This window comes from Pelmatolapia mariae, linkage group LG5, assembly GCF_036321145.2.
Source record: "Pelmatolapia mariae isolate MD_Pm_ZW linkage group LG5, Pm_UMD_F_2, whole genome shotgun sequence".
Lineage (NCBI taxonomy): Eukaryota > Metazoa > Chordata > Actinopteri > Cichliformes > Cichlidae > Pelmatolapia > Pelmatolapia mariae.
Genome location: NC_086231.1, coordinates 15,038,537 through 15,050,630, shown reverse-complemented (window position 1 = coordinate 15,050,630; position 12,094 = coordinate 15,038,537). Strand labels below are relative to the sequence as shown.

General features: G+C 39.2%; 1 protein-coding gene across 1 annotated transcript; it reads right to left on the bottom strand.

The window, feature by feature from the left end:
• Positions 1-5,974: 5,974 nt before the first annotated feature.
• Positions 5,975-12,031, bottom strand: pde12 (phosphodiesterase 12). The gene is made up of 8 exons (XM_063472944.1): positions 11,085-12,031; positions 10,329-10,756; positions 10,140-10,245; positions 9,294-9,438; positions 7,587-7,665; positions 7,365-7,487; positions 7,011-7,216; positions 5,975-6,486 (listed from the first exon to the last, which is right to left on the bottom strand). Exons 1-8 carry the CDS (start codon positions 11,654-11,656, stop codon positions 6,367-6,369), a joined length of 1,779 nt encoding a protein of 592 aa, XP_063329014.1. The 5' UTR covers positions 11,657-12,031; the 3' UTR covers positions 5,975-6,366.
• Positions 12,032-12,094: the final 63 nt, after the last annotated feature.

Here is a 12,094-nt window from a genome sequence, read left to right as displayed (position 1 = left end):
ATTCGTTTAAGTGTTTGTGTATTTATTGATTTCTTCTAAGTAATTGTGTATTTTATGTATATTATGCTTTTGTATTTTTACAAATGTTTAATATTTTTAATATTTGTTATCAAAGTTTATATATTGAGTTTTGTCTTGTTTTTTATGGTCATAAGTCTGTCAATAAAGATTGAATTAAATTGAAAGATCTTTTTCATTTTTACCCCTCGACTGGAAAAAGGCTGATGAGGTGTTAGCATTACCCCACTATGCAGAACGGTGGTGATGACACCCAACTTTGTGAACACGATAACTCAAGAAAAGGAGATGTAGGATTTTCAAATGGATCTACTAAAAGTCTCTGACAAGTTTGAAAGTCTGTTACTTTGACATCAACCTGAAGGTGAAGGTCGAGGTTATAGATTTAGACTATATAGACTTTGTCGAGTTATTGTGTTTTAAATGTTATTGTGTTTTGACAATCTGGGAATGTTTTTTTTTTAATCAAAAGTGAACTTTCCCCAAACATCAGAAAAACTTTGTACACACACCGTTTAGAAAACGTTAGCTGAAGTGGGGTAGTGAACAATCACTGAACACTCCCTTGTTTGCTGGGATCTCACCTAGAATTAATACTGTAGGTCTATCTATTGAAAATCTCACATGAGTTGTCAGTGACTTTGACCTCACGGTCAATCTTGTGAATGTGATGTTTGAGAAAGATTTTTTTTAACTTGCTTTTTGTATCACTCAGCAGCTTTCACAATGTGAAAGAGAAAGCTGTGAGTGGAGTCACTCTGAAGTGAAGAGCAGTCGGATGGAGAAGTCTTCCACAAAGGGGAGAATGACGACAGAAAGAAAACTGACGTGTGAAACTTAAAGCCAGCTTTGCATCTGTTCATAAAAACACTTTAGTGTGATGTGTTGTGTAAATGAAGCTGCTGTTTAGTGCAGTCTGGCTCTGCTTCAACTTTCTGTTCATGTAAATGATGCTGCGAATAGTTCCTGCTTCAGTAAAAGGAAAAACAAATTTCCAAGAAAAAATTTCTTTGGCGCTTTGTTAGAAAGATTGCATACTCCTGATAACCCGACAGCTGAGAGGCAGATAAAGGTACTTTTAACTGCTCCTGTTTCACATCTGTTTGCCACAGCAGATAACTCCATGCGTTTTCTTTAGCAGATTTAACTTATACTTCCTGATGCAACCCAAAAGGGATTTGTGTCTCGTCTTGGTTTCAGACTTGGGATTTCACTTGTTTACATTGTTTAGATAGTTTAGATTCATACAGGTATTATTGTAAAATCAATCTAAGAACACATCTTTATTATAAAAGTTAATGTGGCCACTTGTCCTGAACCAGTCTGTCGTTAAGCTCGAATGTTTTAAGTGAATGTGGGAGGAGGGGTGGGAGTGGGAGTCCGAGCTTCAGACACTTCATAAACAACATTTAGTGAATTTTGCATTAATTTCTATAATTTCTGCATCCAATGCAATGCCTTTATCTATGGAAAGATGAGATGCTCTATAACAAGTAAGGCCAGAATATCTTGCTACATCTATCAACAGTGACATCATCTCCACACATTTTGGTTTCCATCATTGTGTTACAAATTATTCTTGGTTTCATCGGTGCAAGATCTGAGGAATTTTGAGGGGTTCTTTTAGATATTTCCTGGCAAAGTTTAATCTAGCCTTCCTGTTTTTTGGTTTACATCTTCTTGTAAACTTTCTGTATGAAGACAATTATACCTACTTCCCTAAGAGACTGAATGAGGGAACAGGCCTCTCTGGGCCATGATTTTACCCATAAATTGTCTAATTACTTTTGTGCCTCTGAAAATGACTGAATTCAAAAGTGACTGGTTTATGAAATTTGATCTTCGAAACCAGTGTCGTGAGCAGCAGTGGCACAGGTTTCTTGTCATGGATGAATCAAATGGGGGGAAAAGAAGGAGATCCAATATTAGGACTTTTATTTATTTATTTATTTGTTCAAAAAGACAAAGAAAAGGTTCGGTCACTAAACAAACAATGTCTGTGTTTAGAGGCATTGTTTAGGGGAATTTAGCTTCCAGAACAAACTTCAACTGATTACTGAAACTCATCTTTAAATACTGTAGATATGTGATATCAGTGCAGAAAGCTCCAACATGAGCACAGATCTTATTGAAACATGTTTGAGTTTTACTGAGAAATTCATCACCAGTTTGAAAACAAGAAAAAAAAACGTACTGAAAATCCTACAAATCACATTATTTTATGCTACAGTGGATACATCACAAGTAATTTGAGGTTAAGGCTCTTGCCCAAGGACACTTTGACAGATGTCGAGGATTGAACCACCAACCTTCTAACTGGCAGATGGCCTGCTCTATCAGCTGAACCATAACTGCCCTATAAGACAGTTAGGATGCACACAGTGAAGCGTCTGATGGTAAAATGTTAAAACATTTAACTTCATCTTTCTAACACCTTTTAAATGTGTCCTTTACCTGATTCATCAATCATATATATTGTTTTAGGTAATTCTTTGGTTCAATCATATATTTTTTTATTTTCATTATTTAACTTCAGTAAATCAATTAAATGCTTCTCATAATTTTTTCTCTGTTTAAAATCAAGCAGATTGGTATGGAAGCCCGTTTCCATCACAAAAAAAAAGTATCCATAACTCAAAATTTTGACTTATTAACTCAAAATTTTGAGAAAAGTAACTGGAAATTTCGAGTTAGCTCTGCCAATCAGTAATTTGTGCATTCATGACTGGCTGTAATACTGGTAGCTTAGCTGTAGCATTTGTAGCTGAGGGCTTCAGCTTACGGGTAACAAGAAAATGACGTCATTCAGGTAGATTACTGATTGGCAGGGCTAACTCAAAATTTCGGGTTATTAGCTCAAAATTTTGAGAAAAGTAAGTCAAGATTACGAGCTACTTTTCTCAAAATTTCCAGTTAATAAGTCAAATCGAAATTTCAAGTTATGGATACTTTTTTCTTTTTCTTTTTTTTTGCAGTGGCAGAAATGGGCTTCCATAGATGGGTCACTCCTGTGCAGTGTCATTAAAAACAATGGCTGAAATGAATAAAACTTCTTGAAATTTTAAGAAAAAAACACTGCAGTTGGAAATAAATGTCATTAAACACAAGATAAAACACTCATTTAAAATTATTTCTATTACTTTAAGCCTGAAATTTGAATTTTTAGCAGTTTTAAACAAACCTGGTTGATGTTGTTTCCATAAAGGAGTCTCTGTAACACATTTTGCATAAACTGATTCAACACACCCTTTACATTTCTCAGAAAAAGAAACAGGAAACAGGAGTGGGATTTCCCAGCATTTTTATTATTATAAAAGGTGAGTTTTCTTTCACAGTCCACAGAGCAGCATCATGACTCTAAAGATCCTGCTGGGTGTCCTCTGTCTCTCAGGTCAGTGAATTTTGCAGTGCTTATCAGTCTGATATGTTCTAATACATCCAGCTTTCATGTTCAAAGATGTTGATCAATCTTATTTCCTCACAGGGTGGCTCATCGTCTCCAGATGCCGTCAGTACCACTTTGTTAATAAGTCTTTAGATTGGGGTGCAGCTGTGAGCTACTGTAGAGAGAACTACACAAACCTGGCCAACTTTGAAAACGCTACAGAAATGAAACAATTTATCAAAACCGTTTCATCTGCTGGTTACAACTCTGAGGTCTGGATTGGTGCTTACCTATGGTTTGATTGGAGTTTTGTATCTCAGATCAATGATGATTTCTGGAAATGGGAAAATCAAACTAAAAATGAACCTTTCGTAGTTAACTATTTGTGTACAAAAGCTTTAGTGAATGCACCGTACTGGTCTTGGGATTACTATATCAACTGCTCATTGGAATACCCATTCATCTGTTACAATGGTAAGAAAATAGCAATTTCTTTTCTCATTAAGATTGTTTTGATTTGATTATTTTCATTCACAGAAAAATCAACATGACTTATTTAACCACAATTTCTAATTGCAGGAACTTACCAGAGTCGTGAATTTGTTTTTGTGAATAAAAGCATGGACTGGTTCAGCGCTTTGAGGTACTGCAGGGAGAACTTCACAGACCTGGCTGGCAGTTCGCTTTCTGTCAGTGATGCGCAGAGGCTGGTGTCGTATGGGACTGAAATATGGATAGGCTACATTAGACATCCTTACATTTACTGGAGTGATGGCAGAGACTCCTCATTCAGATACTGGGATGAATCAGAAAAAATATTTAGCATTTCAAATCCCCTGTTTAGTGTTGCAGATATGCAGAGATCAGGAAAATGGAGGTTCCTGCCCTATAATACACCACAACCATTTGTCTGCTATGACAACCTGCCAGCTCCTCAACCTGAAACCACAGAAGCTCCTAAAAAAGAAAATGTTCACAAAAAAGGTATGAAGTTACAGTTTTGATATCACGAAAATATAACTGAAAATTCATCATGACACCTTTTGTCCTCTCTGTCTCAGTAATAAAAATGAGGTTGAAGCTGAAGGACTCATCTGTGGCTCTGAATGACACAGCGGCCAAAGCAACACTCCTGAAAGAGGCAAGTCTCCACAATACTGCCTTAAAACTTCACCTCATCACTTTTGTACTTTGGTTTAGGTGCTGTGAGTTTTACCCATCTCTTTATGTGATTGCCTGTCCTCATCTCTTGTTCATATTCTATGAACAAGCTGCTATTTGATTAATTAAGGTTGTAAATTTGAATTTTTGAATGTTGAAAAGATTTCATAAAATTCTGACATCTACAAATGAAAAAAAACTTTTATAAATGACAGAAATAATGTTCATACTTTTCTCTGGAACAGCTGGTCCAATTTAAATGCAAAGGTATGAATTAATGTCAGAAAAAAAGCTGAGGGTTTTCATTTAATTTATTGATGTTTTGTTTTTCTAAAGCTGTCTTTTGTTTGTTTTTAGTCTCTGTTGAAACATGTGTGTAATGTTTGTATCTCTCAGCTGCAGGACAGACTGAAGGAGAAAGGAGTGAATGGAATCACTGTTCAGTGGAGAGAGCAGCCTGATGGAGCCGTCTTCCATAAAGACAGGGAAAGTACTCACAAAGAAGAAAAGTGAGCTGTGAATTTTAAAACCAACATTGCTGCGACTTATCTGAAACTCATGTTTAGTGTACATGAAACTGCTGTACAGTGTGGTTTTGCTCTGCATTTGTTTATGCAAATTATACCATTGAGAGTTGTCACCTTGGTGATATGAAAACAATCAGATATAATTATCACAGTTTTTATCATTTTTTATTATTATAGTTTTTAGTTTATGAACTGGATCAGGTGGCAATGGAGGTGCGCAGAGAGAGGCTGAGGACAATACAGAAAACAACAATGGAAATAATTTAAAATAAAATTAAATCACACTGTTCAGTGAAACATTTGTTATTGTCCTTTTTACCTACATTCAACACTTCTATGATTATTTAAAAATAAAATAATAAAAATTCAAAAAGCTGAATTGTATTGTTTGTTAGTTTCCATGGAGCGCTGCCTTTAAGTGCACGAACATCCTAAAACCAAGTGGCTCAAAACTGCTTTGTAAAGACATAAAACCAATCATTTTTCTGCTCTTCTAAAAAAAACAATGTAAAACTAAATGTGTGTTTATTTACTTTACTCATCTGAACTGTGAATGTGTGATATTGTTCATGTCTTGGATGCTAAATATAATTTGATGAATGAAAGACCTTTTGTGTTAACAGTGTCCCATTTTTACCCGTTTTTGTAAATAAGGCTTTAAGTTAAATTAAGAAGGTAAAAGTTGGACTACATTAAATTAAATCTAGATTTCGAGGATATTGTCACAATAATGAGCAAAGCATCACAGGATGTTCGCCTCTTTTAATGATGTCTGTAAGTACAAGTATATGACAATAAGCCAACAAGTGAGAGTCAGTATTGTAGACTTTATTTAAAAACTGAAAGGCCCACTGAGCAGCACCTTTGGCAACAATGATAATAAATACTTATTTAAAAGGTCAATATTTATCTATTAACCCAGAAATAAAGTGAATAACCTCAGAGTGACCATTAATCATCAAACTATTATGATGCAGTATGAATTTGTTTTTTCATTATTTAATGAATCCCCTTCTTAAATCCCTTCTCAAAATGTGCAGTTACTTACTTTTCTCATTCCAACACTGAATATAAATTATGAAAATAATTTATTGTCTAATAAGGACTTTGAATAATTTCACATGCACTTTCATTGTCTTGTGGTTTAAGTTCTTCTGTCTGATCCTCTGAGCTTCTGTTGACTTTGGTTCTTCTTGGTAAACCTGCAGGGACACAGTTTAAATCTCACACTCGTGTTTTTAAGCATCTCTGTCCATCATGGTTGGAGGTCAGGGGTCAGGGGTTCCACCGGAGGTCACAAACCAGAGCGATGTGGTCGGAGGGGTGAGCCACGCTGGGCAGAGCCTCGTAGGTGGTGACCTCCTCGAGGCTGGGCAGAGGGATCACCTGCTCCACCTGCACACAAACAATATATGTGTTACATCAGTTATTCACACAAAGAACACCTGACTCCATTTTTACCTTATCATCATTTTTTTTAAAATAACCAGTCTCCATTGAGTTTGTTTTCTGTTCTGTTCCTCATCTTTGACTTAGTGAAAATCTGAGAAATCTGTCGTTCTTCACACATTTTACAAACTCTTTTCTGATTTACTTCGAACTTAGCAAATGGGTCGCTCAAGTAATTAAAAAGACTGATTTCATTTGGTTGAGTGGTACTCATAGTTTGGCTAAAAGATGTTCTAAGCAGAGTAAGTAAAGCTGATGTATTGAGGGCTTTTTGTAGACAGTCACAAACCTGTGCACAAAAGAGAGTAAAATAAATATGAAAATTAAATAACATAACAGCCAACAAAAAGACAAAATAAGACAGTGAAATAAAAAATAGTTTAAAAATAAATAAATACTAATTCAGTAAGATTCCCATAAGAAAGCTTGTTAAAACAAAAATGTCTCTCTATATCCTCTGCCATCAGTACCTGCATGCAGTCCGGCTGTACGAAGATGTAATCCAGGCAGCCTTGAAACCCTCTCACATAGTTGGTGTAGGCCGGCAATCCGCAGGCGCTCAGCAGAGGGGGGATGTCAGAGAGCAGCTCCATGCTGCAGGACTCCTCCAGCCCCGAGCTGCTCCAGTCTGCATGCTGCGGAGGAACAGCAGCCTCACTGAGCAGCTGAAACACACCTGAGAGGGGACGAGATCAAGAAACAAACCTGGATAAAGACTGTGTTAAAAAAAACTCCAGACATGGTGAAGATGAACTTTGACCTGAGGGTCATTATGTTTTTGTAAACAGTCTCAGATTCAGCTGTAGGTACTATTCTGGAGTTACCTGCATTTGGGGTGGAGTTAAAGTCTCCACAAAACACCAGAGGGGTTCCAGGTGCGACCTTGCTGATCACATGACTCAGGTGTTTCAAAGCCACGCCCATCTGGACTAAGCGAACATTCCCCCCTTCAAAGGAGAATTAAATTCTCAGAAGTCTGTACTGACAATCTCTGCTGGTTAAAATGAGCAACTCAGGTGTTCATGGAAGTAAACAGGACACTTTACCTTTCGGGTGCCAGTACAGGTGAGTGTTGGCCACACAGACCTTCCTGCCGGGTTTATTCAGGTCCTCGAGGAAAGTGACCTGCAGGGAAACAAACAATTCAGTCATTAGACAAAGATTTCTTTTCATGACTGAATAAATTGCTGATTTTTAATTGTAGTGGGCATTTCTTTCACATATTTAAGAATCAAATTCCAGGACAAATCTCAAACAGACAACAGCCAACAATCAAACTTTAGCAAAACGTCCACGGACAATTCTGATTCATCTGCAGCAGCTGCACTCTCTCTTTCCTTTCTCTCCATTTGCTGTGTGAGCAAACAGCGACATCAAGAGTGACTGAGAGCAGAGATGATCTCCTGTTGTCTGTAACTCTCCCTGAATTATCATTTTACATGTAAATATAGCCAATTTGAGTACACCTTCACACACATACACAAGACAGGTAAGGTGAAATGTTAATGGCAATATGTGATGTTACCCTAAGCGCAATTAAAGTTTTCCAAGAAGTATTACACTGAACATAACAAGCCGCTGTTTGTGCTAAAATCTTTTTAAAAGTCTGAAAACATAGTATTGTGCAGAAGTCCTGAACCTCCTTAATTATTTATATTTTGCTAGGAAAATGACAAATATGTGCAGTAATGTATTGATACATGGAAATACAGTTAATTAAAAAAAAAAGTTTGTACAGTTTTAACAATCTTGAAAGTCAGCGTTTGGTATGGCCACCTGTATTCTTCAAAACAGCCTGAACAAGTATTCCTGTAATTTCTTTAGGAATAGCTCTCCAGACTTCTTGAAGGACATTCAAAGGACTTCTTTGGATGTTGGCTGTCTTTTCTAGTGTTCTCTGTCAAGATGATCCCACACTGCTTCAATAATGTTGAGGTCTAGGATCTGAGGATGCCAATCCATGAGCAACAATGCTCCAATGGGAATTTTTCTATCAAGGTACTTTTACTGCACTAGCAGTGTGTTTGGGATCATTATTAAACTGAAAAACTAAACTGTTAGCAATTGAATGCTTTCCAGACAGTATTGAACGCTGGATCAAATCCGATAGTACTTTTCTGTGCGCATGTTTACATGAATTTTTACAAAATCCCCAACACTGAAATGTATCCATCATATTTTACAAATGGCTGTAGATACTCTGTGTTGTACCTCTCTGCTGAACACCTCCATACATTTTTTCCATTTCTTAAATACGTGACTTTCAGTTACTGTAGACAGATTTTTAGACCTACCACTTCTTCTTTACTCCACTTGTCCAGTTTCCTCAGATTTTATGAACCACACACTGCACACCACATGGAGACATGCCAAGTTTTCAGCTAATGGACACTTTCAGAATCACCTTGTTCATGCAAAAATAGTATTTTTTGTCTGTCAAACAGTGTTATTGTCACAAATTTTCACTGACTAAAGAACTGTGAAGAAATTAATTTTTTGTGACAGTGGGTGTGTCTGCTGGTAACAAAAAGGAGCTATTTTAATGTATTTCTTTGACGCATTTTTCATGCTTGAAATGTCTTAAAACTACTTAAAAATTACAAGTAAGTCAAAACGTTGTGAGTGCAGTAGGTCTGAAAGACCTCCAGACTGCTGACCCAATATTTGGATGGGAGCAATAACAAAATGTCACATCACTGCTTCCCAAAGCTAAAATATAACAGTTAATCAGCCTTGATGGTGAGCAGCAGTACCTGCAGCGAGGTGGACCTCTGCAGGATCTTATTCTTCAGGGCACCGTTAGCAGAAACCTTCTCCAGAAGCTCAGCGTGCATGGGGTCAGAGGACAACGCCTCACTCAGCATGATGTCGTGACTGCTCAAGAGTCGAAACTTTGACCTACAGCACAACAGGATTCACTTCAATATCATAATCGTCATCCATCCACTTTTTCCGCTTATCCAATTCAGGGTCACATGGGGCTGAAGCCTATTCCAGATGTCATAGGACTAGAGGCGGGGTAAACTGTGGACTGTTGACCAGTTGCAGGGCTCATAATCATTATAGAATTAAAAGTAAATTTGTGATATTGCCATTAGGGCTATACATAAATAAAGAGGCCTTTCTGTTATGCTTCAGATATTCAATACTTTCTTCACAATCACTTATTTGTAGGTGCTTGCTACTCTATCAACACTGACTGTCACGTAAGACACACAATATACTAAAGTGCATTAAACAAAATTTATTTCATGTACTAAAAACTTTTTATTTCTGGCCTCTGTACAGACTGTAATGTATCTTAAAAAACTGAGACTTTATCCAACTCTCTTCATTACCTTTAACAGCCTGTGGAGTGAAACTGGGTTTGGCTTTTTACTCAAAAATCTAAAAAATGTGCTGCTTATGCTCGCTTCTAAGTGCATTAATGCCTCTCTCTTCTGCTCCAGGCATCAATAGTGAGCAACAGTATCTAACGTCCACTAATTATTAACTTCAACCAAACAAACACAGATGTGGCTCTGCATATTATTTTGCCAGTGATAAAGTTACCAAGCAAGATAAGGTTAATCCAGCTTCTGGCTGGTGATTGGCCTAACCTGCGGTAGAAGGTAGCAAGTCCTTCATGCTGCTTCTCTTTGACCTTGAAAACACCGTTCAGACCAAAGGCATCCAGCGCTGGAGTCAGACTGTCCACATACACTCCTGCAGAGGTCAGAGAGCACAACTAATGTCAAAGATTTATTTTTAAAAATCATCAGTATTTTTGTGTTTTTATCAGTGATTACCTTTATCGACCTCCTGCAGACAGATAATGTCGCTGTTGTACCCAGCAAGCTCCTTTTTGATCAGGTTCTGTCTGTAGTCCAGCTGCAGGGCGTAGGGGGCGCAGTACGGGTACAGCACCGTCTTGGAAAGGTCCGTTTGGGCGTAGATGTCGGCGAGGATGTTATACGACACCACTCTCAGAGTTGGCCAGTCCGTGACTTTGGCTGTGAAAGCGTGACGGTTGTCAAACAAGCACACGCCTGGTCCAGCCTCCACAGCTCCCACAGAAACCAGCTCCTTGGCCAGGCCACTGCGGCTTCCATCTTTGGGCGTGCAGCTCAGTTTGAGCCTGAAGCTGATGTCCTGATTGGATGGGATGTAAACTCTCTCACATCCAACCTGAGTCCAACCACTGTCCTGATCTGAGGCTTCACCAGGAGCTTCAGACCTGGAACAAGGGCAAAGAGAAGTAGATTGCAGGATGTCAAATCAATTTGATTATTAATGTGCCCAAACAATCACCTGATTTATAACAAAATCAGAAAAAGCAGCTGTACAGTTCTACACCCAGGGTGTTAAAAACACTTCAGTGTAAAGGTTTGTTTACCCTTATCTATGTTTTTGTGTCAATAAAACAGCTTGGTAGAGATGAGCAGACCTTCCTCAGACCCATCACTCCCCTGATAAGACCATGTAAGGCATGCAGTTCTTGAAACAGCTGGATTGCACCACACAATCTCTGCTTCACATTTACACCTTCTTTTCTGGGTATTTACCTCGTGTGTGGGCAGTTTTCTTTGAACCAGGTGAACTCGCAGTCCTGGACGTTCCCAAACTCCACCTCCAGTTTGGGGCAGACGGGGAAGCCGGCCAACAAGGACGCCGGTAGCTCCGCGGTGGTGAAGGTGGGCGCGTTCCTCTGCACTGAATATTTAACATCTCCCACCTGCAGCACGGAGCCGTCCTGCCAAGCCTCCGTGTTCAGTACCGTCTCCGGCACCTCTTCCCCGTCGTAGAACAGTTTCACCACGGTGGGCTCCGCAGCTTCATCCGGCTGCTCCTGACCCCGGTTCTTCTTGGATTTCTTTGCTTTTGATTGGTTCTTGGCTATCCCGTTGGAGATGCGGGCCAGGACCTTGCCCAGCGGCTCGTCCTGGTCCCGGAGCATGTGCTTGTGGCTGCCCTGCAGACAGAAGGAGATGGTCAGCTTGGGCTCCCCGGGGAGGCACCTCACCACGGCCGCTTCCATCCTGCAGAGGCGGCGGAGGACTCCGGAGAAAGTCCGTGGGGAGGAAGCGGGTAGTCGGCGGGTGAAGAGCGTTAGAGCAGTGGAGAGGTGGTTCAACATGAAGGCCCCGTCGGCAAGAACAGGAGAGCAGGGCTGAACGGGAGAGTACCTGGACAGGTAACGTTAACGGTTACCAGCAGGTAGAGCTGTCAGTAACTACACCGGTTAGCCCGATGCTAATCAGCTGGAAGCCAACCCCAACAGGAAACCGTTAAAATTACGTGTTTATTCAGCTCCGGCTCTGTTGATTAAAACTAAACATGACACGTGGTTCGTAGATAAAGCTGCTGGTTCAGATACGAGTTTCAATATTTACAATTCATCTGTAAGTTCAGTAACCGGCAGCACTTTCCTCAGCTCAGCGTGAAATTCTTCTTCTTTGGCTGGATGTTTCGTCTCACAGGCTTCAGAGCGCCCCCACTGGACAGAATCAGAATTACTTCAGTGCAGAGACTCGTTTACTTTACTGTAATTGTGATACTTCTGCTTCACCTCTAA

What these genes read in the sequence shown, in the direction of transcription:
- pde12 (XM_063472944.1), bottom strand. Translation starts at nt 11,656, where the DNA reads ATGTTGAACCACCTCTCCACTGCTCTAACGCTCTTCACCCGCCGACTA. An exon ending in TAACTCCACCCCAAATGCAG is followed by an intron (nt 7,217 to 7,364) that starts GTAACTCCAGAA and finishes GTCCCCTCTCAG; the next exon opens with GTGTGTTTCAGCTGCTCAGT. An exon ending in TACAGCCGGACTGCATGCAG is followed by an intron (nt 6,487 to 7,010) that starts GTACTGATGGCA and finishes GTTTGTGTGCAG; the next exon opens with GTGGAGCAGGTGATCCCTCT.